This window comes from Mustela nigripes, chromosome 7 (genome assembly GCF_022355385.1).
Source record: "Mustela nigripes isolate SB6536 chromosome 7, MUSNIG.SB6536, whole genome shotgun sequence".
Lineage (NCBI taxonomy): Eukaryota > Metazoa > Chordata > Mammalia > Carnivora > Mustelidae > Mustela > Mustela nigripes.
The window spans coordinates 111506473-111524532 of NC_081563.1; the positions used below are offsets into that span (position 1 = coordinate 111506473).

Here is an 18060-nt window from a genome sequence, read left to right on the forward strand (position 1 = left end):
TCAATCCAAACATCACACTATTTAATTCCCCAATAAAACATTGGAAAAAGGACTATCAGTGCTAACACATTTACATATAAAATCTTCCACCTAATAGGTAATAGAAGCCTATGTACCAATTTCTAAAACAGTTATAAGATATATACACAATTTTGGGTATATTAACAAAACAGAATATTACAAAATATTAAAGGCAATTTTCCTGTCCACTGGATCTCATCACCTCTTACTTGAAGTTGGCATAATCTGAGAATGCGTCAATATATTCCTGCACCACCTTGTAGCAGAACTCATACTGTTCCTGCAGAGCAAACAGAAGAGAAAAACCAGCGTTACTGAGGACAATAGGACCTGCAGTTCCTGACCGGTATTTAAAAGGGAAAAAAAAAAAAAAGAAGCCTGAGGGGAAGTGAATGTTTTTGGACTTGAACCTGAGTCCCGCCCTGCCTTCCAGAGTTCTGACAGCATTCCCTTTCTGGGTTGAGTACAGCTAATTTTGTCCAAGTGAAGGTGACCCAAGAGGGAGACACGGCGCTAGGCCGGCAGCGCAGATGAGTGTGCTGGGCTGGTGGACCAAGCAGGCAGGGAGATGGCTGTGTGGCCCGCACCTCACCAGAACTGCCAGGCTGCAGGTACCCCAGGTCTCAAAGCCTCACCAATGCCTAAACCTCTTAAAATGTGTTTTTCTTTCCCCTTAGACATGTCTAGCTCTTCAGGGTTCCAGGGCCCTTAGAGATGTTTGTCCCCATAGTCAGTGGTTACTGGTCACTGGGACGGGCAGAAGCCTGAGCAGAAGAGGAGGCACTCCTGAATCTTCCCACCCCAGGACCCACAGAGAAGTACAGAGCCCTGTGGGGCACCCAGGCACCCCAGCACCCCCTTCTAGCCTTCCAAGAGGCCACTCAATTCTCTTACTGCTGACAGGGCTGTGCCTCTCTGCTCTCACTGCCACCGAGGCTTATTCTGCCTGGGGCACCTTGGGGAACAATGGGCCCTCCAGGAGAGCCTTCCCCTTGTGACGGCCCTGACAGAGAGGGGCTGTGGGTTGGAGGTGGTGTGAGCAGCATACCAGTGTCTGGACCATGTGTGGCCTCTGTAGCCGCAGGCTCTTGACAGTCTGGAAGACATCCAAAATCCCCTCCGCTTTCACCCGTTCCAGGACTGTGCTTAGGGCACAGAAGGTCCCCGTCCGTCCTGCCCCCGCACTGTAACAGAGCAGACACATTGGTTACAGCCTGCTGGGCTGGGAAAGTGAAGACAGTAGCAATGAGCACATAAAGGCCAAGGTGGAGGCTGGTGCTCATGGGAAGGGGTGGCATCTAATGGAGATGGTTGGGGGGGGGGGCCCATTTGCTCCTCTCCCCATAAGCCCCCTGCTCACACTGCTCTGGGGGAGGAAGGGGTACTGCTGCTGCCCTTCTTGTACGTCCCACTTTGCCACTGAGGGACTCGCCCATAGGACAGTGGTGAAGAACCTCACACACCCTCCTTCCCACCCAACACTGAGCCTTCTCCATCTACCTGAAAATATATCTGCATTGCCCTGATGTGCTGCTCGCTCATGCTGGGATTCTAGTCTCTTTCCTTTCCTGATAAACCCTGCCCCTCTGTGCTGTGTGTGTGTGTGTGGGGGGGGTGTGTGTGTGTGTGATTCTTTTCCATGACTCTCATTTGCTTCCTAAATCCCAAGAATCCGGACTCTGACACTATCCACTCTGTTCAATGTCATCGGTTCAGACCCTCACTGAGTGCCTTCTGTGTGGCTGTGGCATGGGGAAAACAACCCCAGCCAATAAAGATATGTAGTGTGGGAAGGAAAAAGAGGAACAGGTGTTCCAGGCAGGGTGGTCAGGGAAGGTTCTCTAATAGAGTGTCACATGAGCAGAGACCTGAGGTGAGGGCAAGGCCCAACAGCTATCTGTCTGGAAAGGAGTATCTCAGGCACAGGCAGGATGCCTAGGCACGGAAGCTGTGTAGCTGAATCTGATGGCTGGAGGACAAAAAGGAAGAAAGGAGAGTGGTGGGATGAGGTCAGAGCCCTTAGGGAGAATGCCAGCCCTTGGGTGCACCTCCTGCCTGGCCTAGGCAAGAGCCCTCAGATCAAGTTGGGCCTTATGAGTTGTTAGGATTCTCAGTGATGTGACCTGACTGAAATTATTTATTTATTTATTTATTTGACAGAGAGAGAGAGAGAGAGAGAGATCGAGATCACAAGTAGGCAGAGAAGCAGGCAGAGGCGGGGCGGGGGGCAGCAGGCTCCCCACTGAGCAGAGTGCTGATCGATGCAGGGCTTGATCCCAGGACCCTGAGATCATGACCCGAGCCAAAGGCAGAGGCTTTACCCACTGAGTCACCCAGGCACCCCTTGACTTAAGTTTTTAGAAGAATCTCTCAGGCTGCTGAGCTGAGAACAGGGGGAAGGGTGGGACACGGCAACATGTGAGGGCCGTGTAACTACTGGGAAGAGGAGGTGGTGGCTTAGGCAGAGGGGTGCTGGTGGAGGATATGAGAAATACTTGATTCTGAAACTATTTTCCATGTACAGCAAAGTCCAATATTAGATGTGCATATGGGAGGAAAGAGGGAGAACAGTATGGCTCCAAGGTTTCTCATCTGACTTAGCTGGGGGACTGAAATGTCACTTACTGACTGGGGAAGGCTAGGCAAATAGTGGACTTAGAAAGAAAGACCAGAAGTTCTGATTCAAACCCTTTAAAATGAAGAAGTGGAAATTTTGAGTACGTAACTAGACATATATATCTGGAGTTTAGGGGAGAGGATGAACAAGTGACAATGACACAGGAGTTGGTATGAAAGCAAGGAAACAAGATGGGCTGCCTAGGGGAGTGGCTGTTAGTCAACAAGGAGGTCCATCTGGGCCCTGGACCACAAACGGAGAGGAATCAGCCAATGAGGACACAAACAAGAAGAGAAGCTATGCCGGAAGCATTCCATAGAGAAGCGAGTGATTAACTGTGTTTGATGCTAATGAAGGTCAAGGGTAATGAGTCAGAAGGATCTCTGGACTTAGCAATGTGGAGGTCATAGGTAGCCCTCACAGGGGCAGTTGCAATGGAGTGGGGAGGGGAGAGGTTAACCAGAATGGGCTCAAGACAGAACGGAAGAGAAGAACTGGGGAGTTAGTCTGAACAAAATCTTCTGAGAAACTTTACTATAAGGAAAACAGAAATAGAGGGATACCTGGAAGGAAATTAAAGGTAAGAGTTTTTAAAATATTAAGATGGGATGGGGTGCCAGGGTGGCTCAGTCCTTAAGCATCTGCCTTCAGCTCAGATCATGATCCCTGGGTCCTGGGATCGAACCCTACATTGGGCTCCCCACTCGGTGGGAAGCCTGCTTCTCCCTCTCCCACTCCCCTTGCTTCTGTTCCCTCTCTGTGTCTCTCTCTGTCAAATAAATAAATAAAAATCCTAAAAATACATATATATTAAGACGGGAGAAATTATAGCACATTTGCATGAAAATGGTAGTTATCCAGGTCATTATTCAGAGGAAAACCTGATAATGTAGGACAGTGAAGTCAGGTTCCTGAGGAGATAAAAGGCGATGGAACTGATAGTGAAGTAGAGGGTGGCTGTGGCAGACAGGCCCTACCACAGCCCCCCAGATCCCTGCCTCATGGTGTTCACACCCTTATGTAATCTCTTCCCCATAAGTGTGGGCAGGATATGTGATATGCTTCTAACCAACAGATTACAGCAAGGGGGATGAGATGTATACTACACATATGTGATTACGTTACATGGGATTTTAACGCCCGTCTTGCAAGGAGACACTCTCTTTTGGTGGCTTAGAAGAGGCAAGCAACCACACAGGGAAGGTCCACGTGGCAAGGAACTTCAGTCCAGCAGCCCACAGGGAACTGAATGCTACCAACAACCAAGTGAGCTTAGAAATGGATCCTTCCTGGGGGACCTGAATGGCTCAGTTGGTTAAGCATCTACCTTTGGCTCAAGTCACGATCTCAGAGTCCTGGGACTGAATACCTTACTGGGCTCCCTGCTCAGCAGGGAGTCTGCTTCTCCTTCCCCCTCTCTCCTTCCCCCTGCGTGTGCTCTCTCGCTCTCTCAAATAAATAAATAAATAAAATCTTAAAAAAAGAAATGGATTCTTCCCATTCAAGCCTCAGACAGGATGACAGCCCTGGTTAGCACCTTGACTACAGTCTTGAGAGACCCTGAAGCACAGGACTCACCCAAGATGTGCTCAGATTCCTGACCACAGAGACTGTGAGATAAATGTGTGTTGTTTTAAGATGCTAAGTTTGTGGTAATGCTATTAAACAGCAATAGATGATTAATGCAACTGGCTTCAGAAAGAGGACAGACAATTCATCCACTGAACAGGAGGGATGCAGGGTCTGTAACACTAATGCAGGTGACAGGCAGCTACGTGTTGGGAGCATATGGAAGTTCTGATTGCTTCTCCTTTCTTAGTCAAGCAGAAAAACACTGTCCTCTCTTAAATAAGGGGACAGATGGTTATCTGATGCTGATGGTTATCTAGGTCTGAGAGGAGGTGTGAAATAATAATCTAGGCTGGCAAAGCCTTTCTGTAAAGGGTCAGACAGAAAATACATTAGGTTTTGCTGAGAAGAGATAAAATCAGTTATAACTATACAACTCTGACCCCTTGTGTGCTGAGCAGCAGTATGAGGCAAGGAGAGCACCATGTATGGTCTCAATTCTGTTGCTGGAGCATGACAGCAGCCAGTTTGTCACAAATGGGCATAGCTGTGTTCCAATAAAACCTTATATATAGGGGCACCCGAGTGGCTCAGTCATTAGGCATCTGCCTTCAGCTCAGGTCATGATCCCAGAGTCCTGGGAATGAGCCACGCATTGGGTTCCCTGCTCAATGGGGAGCCTACTTCTCCCTCTCCCACTTCCCCTGCCTCTGTTCCCTCTTGCTGTGTCTCTCTCTCTCTCTCAAATAAATAAATAATTTGAGTTTTTTTTTTTTTTTTTTACAAAAAAGGAAAACAAAAACCAAAACCTCATATGTAGACACTGAAATCTGAATTTCATGCCATCTTCATGTCATGAAATAGTCTTGATTTTTAAAAATGTAAAAACAGGGGCCCCTGGGTGGCTCAGTTGGTTTAGTATTTGCCTTTGACTCAGGTTATGATCCCAGGGTCCTGGGAGCAAGTCCCTTATCAGGCTCCTTGCTCAGCGGGGAGCCTGCTTCTCCCTCTGCTTGTTCTCTGACAAATAAAATCTTAAAAATGTAAAAATAGTTCTTAGCTTGCAGATCCACACAAAACCAGGTGGTAGGCCAGATTTGGCACTGGACCCCTAGTATGCCCAGCTGTGGTCTCTAACAGTGGAAGGTGCAGAAGGATAGCAAGGCAACACTAAGGGCCAACCATAAGGTCAGGAATGTAAACTGAGGCTTGTAACCCGGTGCTTCTCTGCAGACACACTCAGCAGCACAGCATAAATGGAGGCTAGGTAGAGAATCTGGGGTTTGCCAAGAAAGGGTGACCAAGGGAAAGAAAAAAGTGTAGGGAAGGAAGTATTTATCTGGGCAGTCCAAGGAATCCTTTTTTCTTAAAATTTTTAGTTTAGTTTTAATTTTTAATTTTTTTTAAAGTACTCTCTACCCCCAGTGTGGGGCTCAAACTCACAACCCCAAGTTCAAGAGTTGCATGTTCTACTGAGCCAGACAGATGCGCCACTAAAGAATTCTTTTAATCTTGCCAGTCCAGTGGGCACAAAGCTACACTGCCTTGTTTTCATTTTAATTCCTCAGAATATTACTAGTAAATTGTAGCACTTTTTTGTGTTCACTGTCCATTTGTATTAGTTGGTGCACTTGCCACTTTTTTCTTCAAGATATTTTTAAAATGCTTTATTTTTGTATAGGTAGCCAAATTTCAAAACAATCCCAAACAACAAAAGGTTTCCTTCCTATTCCACTTCATCGTTTTCAGATACACCAATGTCCTCAGGTCCTTACCTGTCCTTCCAGAGATATTTTTATGCATATACCAACAGAAACATATTTCTGTTTGTTTTTTTTTTAAAGTTATTTATTTAAATGATCTCTATCCCCACACAGAGCTCCAACTCACAATCCCAAGATCAAGAGTCACACACTCCACCCACTGAGCCAGCCAGGCAACCCCCCAACAGGAACACATGTTCTTTCCCTATCTCCCATTTGCTTTTGTTCACAAAACAATACATCTAGAGGATTAACCCACACCCAGTATGTAAGCAGCCTCCTCATTAATTTCTATAGCTCGAGATCCATCACAGCTTATTGAGTCAGGCCACCATTAATGTGTTTAGGTAATTTATAATCTTCCACTATTATAAACAGTACTTCAATCCTGATGATTATTTCCTTTTGGCCACTTGAAGCACATTTACTGGATACATTCCCAGAGGTTCCTTTGCTCATTTTTCTGTTTTTAAAACCAATTTGCAGAGATTTATGATATACTCTTCCAAGAATTTTTTTCCCTAATTATAACAGCAATACAAACTCACGGTAAGTTTTTTTCCCCTTAAAATGCAATCTCAAACAACATGCCCCAAACAAAATTCACCCTTGCCTCCCAAAAGAAGTCCCCTTCTCATCTTTCTTCTGTCAATGACAGCAAACATTACCAGTAACCCTGATTTAAACTTGGGATAAACCCTATAACCTTGACTCCTCTTCTCTTTCACATCTGTTTTCAGTCTTGTTCATTTTTCTTCAAGCTAGTCTCAAAATAGTTGCCTTTTTTTCCCCCTGTTTGTTTGTTTGTTTCTTTCTTTTTTTTTAAAGATTTTATGTATTTGAGACAGTGAGAGAAAGAGAGAAGGAGCAGGGGGAGGGGCAGAGGGAGTGGGAGAAGCAGGTTCCCCACTGAGCAGGAAGCCAGACTGGGGCTGGATCCTGGGACTCCAGGATCATGACCTGAGCACAAAGCAGATGCTTAACTGACTGAGCCACCCAGGCACCCCTTTCCCTGTGTTTCTTATGGAGGCCAGACCTCACCCCCACAGTGCCCAACTGGACTCTCCACTATCAGTCTCCCCCGTTGCTCACCTATACCCCAACACTATCCCAAATGCTCCCCTGCCCAGTATCTTAATGTCATTGGTTCCTTAGCACTTAATGCACATTTCAAACTCTATGACCCTCTCTCATTACCCGGCGCTGTGCTGGCCACTAAAATCGAGTTCCAGGTGCTGCCCACCAGTATATCCTGCTCTTGTCTGGCTTTCTCCACTGCCGCTTCCCCTGCCTCCTTCTCCCAGCTTTCTCTCCCATGCCGAGGGCTGAGGAAAGTGGTACCTGCAATGCACGGTGATGGGGTGGTTCCCTGACTGCTGCTGCTGCTTCTGCACGGCTGCAATGATGCTGATCATGCCCTTTCCGTCACTGGGGATGCCCACTTCAGGCCAGCCGTGGAAGTGGAACTGCCGGATCTGCCGGCTCTTGTTCTCCTTTGGAAGAAGGGTGATCAGAGAGGCAGGGCGCCTTGGTTTTTCCCTGCGGGAGGAGCCACACCCCCCAGCCACCTTACCCTGGTGTTGGTGACCAGGAGGTCTCTGACAGTGTAGCTCTCACATTCCTCCTCTTTCTTCAGCTCCACTGTGATATCTCCATAGGACACCACTCCATCAGAGGGCCAGTACTGGGCACACTTCTCCTGGAATGACAAATGGGAGAAGTGAGGGGCTTGGAATACCATGTATGGTAGAGGTGGGGCTGCTCTCTGAACTGCCTGCTCCCCTCTTACCGTAACCACCTCTTAGAGGACACACGTCATCTCCAAGGTATCAGAGACTCAGAGTGTCATTACATTACTTAATATCACTCCAATTCACTTCATTAGGAGCCTCACCAGTACCTCACCAGCTGAACCTTTAACAACATGGATTTGAATTGCATGGGCCCACTTTTACAGAGTGGTACAAATGTATTTTCTCTTCCATGATTTTCTTAATGACATTTTCTTTTCTCCAGTTTATTTTAAGAACACAGTACATCATACATAAAACATAAAATATGTGCTGTTAATGTCAATGATCAATCTTCAGGTCAGTAGGAGGCAATTAATTACATTTTTTAAATTACTTGTTTTTTTTTATCAATTATTTTTATTAACATATGTATTATTTGCCCCAGGGGTACAGGTCTGTGAATCGTCAGGCTTACAGACTTCACAGCACTCACCATATTACATACCCTCCCCAATGTCCATAACCCTTCCCCCCAGCAACCCTCAGTTTGTTTTGTGAGATTAAGAGTCTCTTATGGTTTGTCTCCCTCCTCATCCAATTAATTACATTTTTGATGAGTCAAAAGTTATACGCAGATTTTTTTTTAAAGATTTTATTTATAGGGCGCCTGGGTGGCTCAGTGGGTTAAAGCCTCTGCCTTTGGCTCGGTAATGGTCCCAGGGTCCTGGAATCAAGCCCCGCATCAGCCTCTCTCAGGGAGCCTGATTCCCCTGCCCCCCGCCTCCCTCTCTGCCTAATTGTGATCTCTGTCAAATAAATCTTTAAGATTTATTGATTTATAAATAAATCTTAAAGGTTTATTTATTTGAGAGAGAAAGAGAGAGAGGCAGAACACAAGCAGGGGTTGTGGGAGAGAGAGAAACAAGACTCCCCACTGGGCAACGAGCCTGATGTGGAGCTCTACCTCAGGATCCCAGGATCATGACCCAAGCTGAAGGCAGACAACTGACTGAGCCACCAGGCGCCCCCACACAGATTTTTTTTTTAATTACAGTTGACACACAATGTTACATATGTTTCAGATATACAGTACAGTAATTCTACAAGTCTATACGTTATACTGTGCTCACCACCAGCGCAGCTACCATCTGTCACCACAGAACAGTATTAACATTCCACTATATTCCCTACGCTGCAGCTTTCATCCCTGTGATATATGCAGATTTCTGACTACACCGTAGAAAGCGGGGGCTGGCAGTCATGCCCCCAACCCCCATGTTGTTCAAGAGTCAACTGTATATTTAAAAACTTAATTCTTGTATTGACATAATCATTTAACCTTTTGCTGTTAACTTAGCTACAGTCTAAGTTGCCACACATGACAGGACATCTGAAGAGCTCTGACCATCACCTCTGCTGTGTCCAACATTTAAGAGGGAGAGAAGTGGATGTCTTTGCTCCAGTTCCTTTTCTCCCCTCCTTTGCCCCCTTTGGGTGTTTCTACCTCTTAGAAATGCTTACATATGTCAGACTACTAATCCAGAAAAACCGAACCCCACTGACCCTGCCACCCAGCCATGGTACTTCACTAGAGCCCAGGCCATAGTATCTTCCATCCCTCTCCTCTTGATCTTCTGAATCTGCAATGGCACCCACATTTCTGTCTTTGTGAGTGAGTAGGAGATGGGTTACAGCCTGTCTTTGCTGGCATCTGGTTCAATCTCCTCTATAACTATGTATGGGCAGAAGCTGCCACTTTTTTATCTTTGTCTCCCCACACCTTGCACACCACCCACACGTAGCAGGCTCTCAGTTGCTGCTAACTGAATTTGTTCAATGTTTGCAGAACCAGTCAGGCTATATGAACATAAATAAAACAATACAGTTATACTGTCCATTTCTTTGGAGCATTTCGGGGAAGATCTTCAATATTTCACTATTGGCAATTTTAAAATCCTCAACCATAAAGGTATTTCACATTCACCGGGAAACTTACAAAAAGTAGAAAAACTAAAATCACAGATAGTCTCTTAGTCCAAATAAAATCATTATTAAAGGTCCATTTTAGTGACTCTTCTTGCTTTTCATATGTGTGATGATTCATTACCCCCTTATAAATGACACTGAGGTCATTTTAAAACAGAATTATCAAAGTGGTGGGGCAGGGAAATGTAACAGACCAATCTTTTCTACATATACCCACTTGGAGTCCTGGGGATGCTGAGGGTTGGGGATCCAGGTGCTCTCCTCAACTAGAACAGCTTTAAAACAAATTCTAAGGCTCTTAAACAGAGATTATGTTGATTTTTAGGGCACTGGTGGGTGGAATGAATTTTGCTACCAGAGTTCCCTCCCAATACTGCCCTCACACAGTTTATCAGCCAGGACTGAAGAGTGGGACTTTAAAACCATTACAAGTGCTGAGCTCCAAATGGACTTGAGAGAAGTGGAGTGTGTATGAGCTAGAATCACGCTATGACGCTATCACACTAGAAAAAGAAATAATATGGTCCCCCACTTTATGGCTTTCAGGTATCTGAGACCCTAGTTTTGGTGGTGAGGCACAACAAAGAAAAGGGGCTGACTGGAAGAAAGCCACCAGTGATACAGCATTAGGGAACTATTAAGAGAGTCCTCTCTTAAAACTGTGGACAGGGAGGTACGCCCCGGTGGCTCAGTCGGTTAAGCCTCTGCCTTCGGCTCAGGTCATGATCCCAGGCTCCTGGAATCGAATCCCACATCGAGCTCCTTGCTCTGCAGGGAGCCTGCTTCTTTCCCTGTTGCTTGTGCGCTCTCGCTTGCTCTCTCTCTCTCTCTCTCTGACAAATAAATAAATAAATAAATAAAATCTTAAAACAAACAAACAAACAATTGTGGATCGGGAATCAGTCAACAGTAAAAGCAAACAGGGAACTTGCTGTGGCTAGTTTAATGGGGACAACTCTCAAAGGTGACTACACATGGTTGGGACCAACCAAGAGGTTAGATTAATGCCAGAGTGAGTTTCAAGGTGACACAGTTTTGTAGGTGAATAGGTAAGAAGACAAGCCTGGTAAATTTACAGGATTAGGATTTTTTTCAAAAAGATTTTATTTATTTATTTACTGGGGAGAGAGAGAGAACACTTATGAGAACAAGCAAGCATGAGCACGAGGGAGGAAGCTGAGGGAGAGGGAGAAGCAGGTTCTCAGCTGAGCAGGGAGCCCGATGTGCCGTTTGATTTGAGGACTCTGAGCTCATGAGCTGAGCAGAAGGCAGACACTTAACTGACTGAGCCACCCAGGCGCCCCAGGTTAAGGGTTTAAGAGATGATATACCAGAGAAGCCACATAAGACAATTACAAATGTTGGACCAATGGCAGCAACTCATTACACTCAGCCAGGCGAAGGTTACAGGGTTTATTTAATTTGGCTCTCCGAGTGGGCACAATACAAACAGAGGAGGCAAGCTGGACTTAAAAACAAAGCCAGCTATTTAAGACAAAAAGGCAACAACTAAGGGAAATGGCAGTCCAGAGGTGCCTCTCATGGCTGTGGGGAGGGCGATGGCAGAAAGAGTGGGGCCTAAAGCAGCACTAGTTCAGGAGGCTGAGTTAAGTTGCTGGAAGGCAAGGTTTTGAGGGAGGTTTTGGAATACTCAGCAAGAGTAGAGTCAGTTTAGAGACGCTCCTCTGAGCCAAAGGTGAGGAACCCTGTTCCTTAAATAGCAGAACACGGTCCTGAGGAATCCAGAGCAGGGGCCAGCAGTGGCTGCACCTACTGATGCCCAGAGCTATGCAGGCCCGGGGATCCTGCTGAAGAGGGAGACCTGAGAGCACAGAGCGGAGACCAGGCTTGGGCAGAACACAAAGCAGTGACATATACAGAACCTCCTGTCAAGGAGTAGGCTATGACCCATCTCAGCAGCCATGCCCCACTTAGCAGCTAGATGGCAGAAGGGAACAAGGGAAAATGGAAACCAGGAGAATTAAATTAAGCAAGTGAAACTATGAGAAAGAAGGACCCAATTCAAGTCTTGGGACTAGATGTCAACATTTCTGAAAGGCTCCTGAATTTTGTATGCTGGGTAAATTTTCCCTCACGATCTCAGGAAGCCCAAAGAAGAGTTTAAGGAGTGACCACAGTTAGAATTATATTTTTGAAATGATCTCTGGCTGCCATGGGAAGTGACTAAAAGTGAGCAAGAGTGGAAGTGGGGCTGTCAAGCTACTGAGTGGTTTAGGTGAGCAGACGATGGTTTGGAGGAGGTGCCCACAGCTGTGCTGGAGAGAGGTGGACACACTCAACATATGTTAGGCCTCACTGATGTGGGAACCAAAGAAAGGGGAGTGATGACGGTAACTACTAGACTTCTGACATGAACAACTGGGCAGAAGGCTGGACCACTTACTGAGATGGTAAGAAGAGCTCGGACTAGTACTGGGAAGGAGGAAATCATGTTTCATCCGGGCCAGGTGGAGTTCGAGATCCTTAACAGTCATGTGAAGATATCCAGTGGGCACAGGGGTACACCAGTCCACAACTGGGAAGTTGACACAGATTTGGGAACCTCCAGCATATAAATAGCATTCCAAGCCGCAGGACTACATGAGGTCCTCAAGGGAAACTGTTAACTACAGAGTCTAGGGCACTTCAGTGATTAGAGGTCACAGAGGAGGAGCCAGATTGTGAGATAAGGTGCCAAGAAAATAAAAGACTAGGAGAGAATAACAAAGGTTAGCAGGAAAGGATTATAATAATGATAAGTCACAAAAACTCTAGAGAGAGTAAGGAGGAAAGTAAGAACACGAGGGGAGTCGGGGCTGAGGAAGTGGAGGAGTCCATGGCTCTGAAAGAGGACTTCAACCACCTCCACTTTCACCTCAGTCTATATTTTCTGATTAAGTTTTTCTCTCCAGCTTCTCTCTTAATTCAGGCAAAAGACCTGGCTGGCAAAGCATCTAGGGATGGGAACCCTCAAGCAATGATGACTGCCCTGGCCTCAGAAAGACTCCACATGACTGGACTGACCCCAAGACAGTGATCAACCTGACCGTTCTGCCCACCTGCGTGTACCCACTGACCTTTATCCCACAACTTCCTTAAATGAACCTAGAACTATTTTCTGCACTTTGGACACAGTCTCTGAGATGTTAGTCCACTGTCTTGGACTCAGTGCTGGCCTCACTGAAATAAATTCCTCTCTTGTTTCACCTCTCCTGGGCTCTCTGCCTTTGTATTGTCAGTGGGAAGTGGCTGAACTGGGCCTGTTTGGGAGCCCTGGAGCTCTTGAGCCCTTGGACCCTGGGCACAGCTAGAGACCTGGTGAAGATAAAAACTATGGAGTAAGAGATGGGAAGTAGTGAGGTGGATACTTGCCAGATGGTGAAGCAGGGCAGGATGCAGGGTGCCTGGTGCTGAGAGCCCAAAGGCAGCACAGATATGGGCAATGACTTGCTTTGAGTGGGTAGCTGAGATAGCCAAGAGACTGAAAGACCACCTTCAAGAGCAGAGGCAGGCATAGGGGCTGCCAAGGGGCAATAAGCCAGGTGTTAAAATCCTCAGTAGCTCAGGGTGGGAGATGGGAATAAGTGCTCAATCCAGTAGCAGAATACTTGGGAATGGGACTTTAACCTCAGATTTATGTTTTCAAGTTACAGATTCTAGATAACGATATCCTAAAGAAGCTGCAAGAGAAGCTTTTGTGTCTTTGCTCCTGCTGCCTTTACCCTCCTCCTCCTAGATAGCACCTAGTGTCTTTCACAATCCCGAGGCTGACAACAGTGATAAGGACACAGAGCTTTGTGACAGGCATCTGATGCAATCTCATTCTACTGATTCTGGATAAGTGGAACACAACACTGGGTGGGGCTGACCCCATGCAGAAACTGCTAGAACTGCTCTGCCCACTCGGATGAATGGTCCAACCTAAGCTATTGCGGGAACAGGCCTTACCAAGCATGTTGGTGGACCCCTCTGGTTAAGATGGAGCAGGAAGGAGGTGGGGGAAAGAAACAGGGAGAAAAGAGGATTTTAAGTTTTAATTCTTTCGGGATTTTAATGTATATAAAATTGACAATTTAGGATTAAGACATTTTCCTTGGGACTTTAAAACCAGGTGTAGGGAGTAGTGGTGTCATGTTGTGTAAATGTAGATAGCTTTCACTGGATCCTTTAGGTTCCTGTTAGTATCTCTGGAGGCTATACTTGATAAGACGAATGGGAGATGGAACAGGAAGGGAAATCCTGTCTTAGGGGGCAGTGAGGCCTTATAGAGAATGTCATTAATGTCCTGTTCTGATTCATTTCAGAAGCTTCTAAGGGCAAGAGCTGCTGCCTATTTCACAGGCCCCGCAGAGAGGAAATAAGGCAGAGTGGTAGGTAGAGGGGACTGCAGGCTTCATCAGGGCGTGGGAGACTGTATGCACGTGGCTCTTTTCCCCATCTCCATCCTTAACTCTCACTAGGTTTCCTTCAAGGATGGAAGGGCTGAAGTCTGACGTATTCAGTGGCCACATTTTATTGCGGGACAGTGGGTTGAGAGATGATACTTGTGCTTGTTATCCCAGTGCTTCTCCCTGCAATATGGGCTTGCGTGTCACAGATCTTGGAGATGGGCAGTGTGGGGATAATGCAGGTCCAAGGCTCCTCTGTACCTTCCATCCTGGCTTATTAGAGAGGGCCAGGAAACACACACCCAGCTCCTGATAACGTAGTAGCTCATTGCCCAACTGCAGAGCCAGGAACTGTGCCCCAAACCTTTCACCTCATCAGTACTGTTATCAATGACAGATGAAGACCTCTGAAGTATGTCTGTTGATGAGGGACATGAGAGAAATCTGGAAGGAATAGCTCATGAGTTAAGTGATTAAAACTGGAAAAAAAAAATCCTGACATACAGAATATCAGAGTGTGCAAATATGAATAAAGCTGTATCAAAGTTAAAATAAACAAACTGTGCAAGTACAGAATGGGGAAGGTGTAGCTAATAACAACTAGCATAAAATATACTTAGTCATTTTTTTAACTGGTTGTAAATTCAGCGAGTCCTAAGTGGGTGCCATCCTTAATTCTTCACCCTGCTTTCACTATCTTTTGGGACAGACCCTTTGTCACCATCTGTACTAAGTCCCGGCCATCAGCAGTACCGTCATAGCCTTCTTTCTCCTTGTGCTGTGCTCATTTTTCATCTGCCCTCCTCACTGAGCGAGAGGGACTTTCAAAAAAACACAAAGCTGATATTGTCAAAGGCTCTGAAACTGCTCTGTGAAGTCCAAACCCTTCACTACAGCTCAGAAAGACCTTTATCACCAGGCCCTTGCTGGTTTCTCCAGGCTCCTTCTCTCAATTCTGATCTCTGTTAAGTCACACACCAGGCACAATGAAGTGCCCGTTTACTGCACTGGGCGATCATAAACACTGTGTGAACACAGACTGGGATACCTAGCATCAGCGAGGGGGGGTGGGCAGGAGGCAGGCAGAGAAAGAGTGACCCCTGAGATGGAAAGTGCTCAGTAGAGGTTCTGTGACTATGACTCGGGAACAGCAGATCCCCCACACTGGGGGGTGGGGGGGGATGACCCAAGGGGGCCTCTAAGGTCTGTTACATTCTGAGTTACCATTCAATTCTACTTTTAAACTGATTTGAGGATGTTTTCTTTTCAAGAGTTAGCTTTTTTTTTTTTTTTAAAGATTTTATTTATTTATTTGACAGAAAGACAGAGATCACAAGTAGGCAGAGAGGCAGGCAGAGGGGGGGGGGAGGAAGAGAGCTGCTGAGCAGAGGGAAGCTCCCTGCTGAGCAGAGAGCCCGATGTGGGGCTCGATCCCAGGACCCTGAGACCATGACCTGAGCAGAAGGCAGAGGCTTAACCCACTGAGGCACCCAGATGCCCTGAGGATGTTTTCTTTAAAAGATTTCCTTGTTATTGAATGTCAGCTTATATATTTCTTCTATTATTTCTATTATTAATGTCAGCTTTTGCATTTCTTCTATTATTTCTATTATTTCTCAGGTTCTACTGTTTTTCTGTAGTCTGCAAAGAGGCAAATCATCTTCCCACAGTTCTCTAGTTCATTCTTCTGGCCTGGAAGGCAACTTCTTTTTACAGACACTCAGAAGTTCCACATCAGATCCTTGGTCTGGCGCTGTATCCCTCATTCACTAGCTCTGCCCTGTCTGGGGGTGAGAGGAGGAGGCTAGCACAAAGCTAGGCTGCAGGCAACCATATTTAGGAGAGAAGTTAAGAGGCAGGAACTGTATGGGGTCGCAGACCACACTGCTCTTCCAATACTGAGAGAAGCTCATGATAGCTCAGATCAACTGCCTGGATATGGCTTTTTGGACAGTTTAAGCCAAACACAGCTCCCCTCCACCCCTATTCCTGTGCTCTCTGTCTCCCACAGCCCAGGACGTCATTGAACTCACCTGGCCTCTCTCCTCCAGTTCTGTTAGCATCACGATAGAGCAGGATTTCCACTCCCAGATCATTCGCCAGAAGTCCTCAATGGTGTGGAGAAGAGGACCCTGGCTGGCGATGTAGGAGTCCTTCTGCCGGTAGCCCTATACAGACCAGGTCCATGGTAGGAGTAAGGTGGCTTAATAGGGAAGGGCTAGCGAAGAAGGCCACTAAAATGGGATGGGGCTGCTTGGAGGCAAACTCATCCCAGGCAGAACTCCCCTTTGGCTAAGGACCAAACCTTGTCTGAAATGCTGGTCTCCTCCTATGAGGGTGAGGGAAAGGGGGGCTGGAGCTAGGATGAAGAGAACAAGAATGGGAAAAAGCAGAGGCTTTCAGTCCTTGGCTGTGGTCTGTGCTATGAACTTTTTCCTCCAGTTATTACTGTGGTGTCTGCCCCGTTTGCTTCACCACTTTCTGCTCTCAGGAGCCTGACACACCTAGTGTGCAGGCTAGGTATTGGTTCTACATTTCATGACTGACAAAAGCACAATCCTCCCAAGCACTGGGAGGATGGCACTGCAAGGCCCAGCCAGATTTCCATGGAGGGTGGGGAGCTCTGGGACATAGCCACCACTTACATCAATGAAGGATGCATTCACGTAGTCCGTGTTCTCCTCACCCCTCTTAACTGGAATGATCACTCTGTTGAATTCATCTGCAGAAGGACAGAAGCTGTGGCTCCCCGATGGCACCTGCCCTCTCCTACCTCTCTTTCAATCTTTCCCTCCCACCCAGGCCCTGGGGAGGTATAATCCCAGCTGGGCAATAACATGCCAGTACCCAGGCCAGGAGGGAGAAACCTTTTGGCCTTCATGTTTTTTTTGTTTTGTTTTGTTCTTTTAAATTTCCAGAAGCCACTAAAAATCTAAGAGCAAAAAGAGGCAATACTCTAATTCTGGTCTCCAAGCTGAGAAGTGGAAGGAGGGATGGGGCACTAAGACTTTGGAGTGGAGAGAGAACTCTTACATGGAATGATCTGTAGAACTCGGTTCTTCTTCATGTTGGCTGGAAGGTTTCCAGTCCGCATCTTGTCATTCTGGATTTTGATTGAAGTTAACTTCTAATTTGGGAAGGAAGGGGAAACATTCCTCATCTCTGTAACTTGGCAAGATGATGCCTGTCAGACCTGCATCTTCAGGCTACTCCGGCTGCAAACTGCTCCTCCTTGGAGCCCTGACCTCCACTTCCACATGTTCTTTCTGGAACACCATTTCTTCTATCACAAGTTCAGCGAACAAGCCAAGAGTGTTTGGGAAACACTGCCTTGCGGACTCCTTGTGGACCCTTCTGGGACTCCCTGGAGCTAGAACTTGATGATCCTGGAGTAAGGATCCTGGCTTCATAAGAGGGCGTGAGCCTGCCTCCACTCCAGAGGCTGTCTCAGACTCATTCGAAAACCTTATTCAAATGCACATGCTCCCTTCTCCTGATTCTGAGGTTCCTTCTTGATCCTTGCTACTTAAAGTGTAGCCCATGAACCAGCAACAGTCTCATGGCATTAGAAATGCAGAATCTCAGGCCCTAACTCCCTTTCTCCCTGGCAAATCAGAACCTGCATCTTAACGGGATCCTACAGTAATCTGTGTGCACATTCTAGTTAGAGAAGAACTACTTTAAGGGATGTGATCCTTCCCACTGCAACTCAGAATCTCTTCTTCTGGGAACAGTTATGTTGACATGAGTGTGACATACTCTTCAGTGTGCTGAGAACCACTATCTAATGGTTGACAGCAGAGGTCAACAACCTATGGTCCATGGGCCATATCTGGCCTGCTACCTATAAAAAAACACAGTCATGGAAACACAGCCAGGCTCACCTGTTTATGTAGCAACTCTGGCTGCCCTGGTGCTACAGCAACAGTGTTGAGCAGTTGCAAAAGAGACAGACTATACTGCCTGTAAAGCCTAAAATTTCT

The 18060-nt window shown here is 46.5% G+C and overlaps 1 protein-coding gene across 3 annotated transcripts in view; it reads right to left on the reverse strand.

The window, feature by feature from the left end:
- The window catches only part of LOC132021777 (receptor-type tyrosine-protein phosphatase alpha), a 149101-nt gene continuing 131041 nt past the window's right edge, over positions 1-18060 (reverse strand). For all 3 annotated transcript variants that reach the window (XM_059406653.1, XM_059406652.1, XM_059406654.1), the window contains 7 exons: positions 17111-17204; positions 16723-16799; positions 16111-16245; positions 7544-7669; positions 7312-7463; positions 1070-1205; positions 1-301 (listed from right to left, as the gene is read on the reverse strand). In XM_059406653.1, coding sequence (XP_059262636.1) covers positions 227-301; positions 1070-1205; positions 7312-7463; positions 7544-7669; positions 16111-16245; positions 16723-16799; positions 17111-17204 — 795 coding nt within the window. In that variant the 3' untranslated portion in view covers positions 1-226. The remainder of the gene's footprint in view (positions 302-1069; positions 1206-7311; positions 7464-7543; positions 7670-16110; positions 16246-16722; positions 16800-17110; positions 17205-18060) is intronic.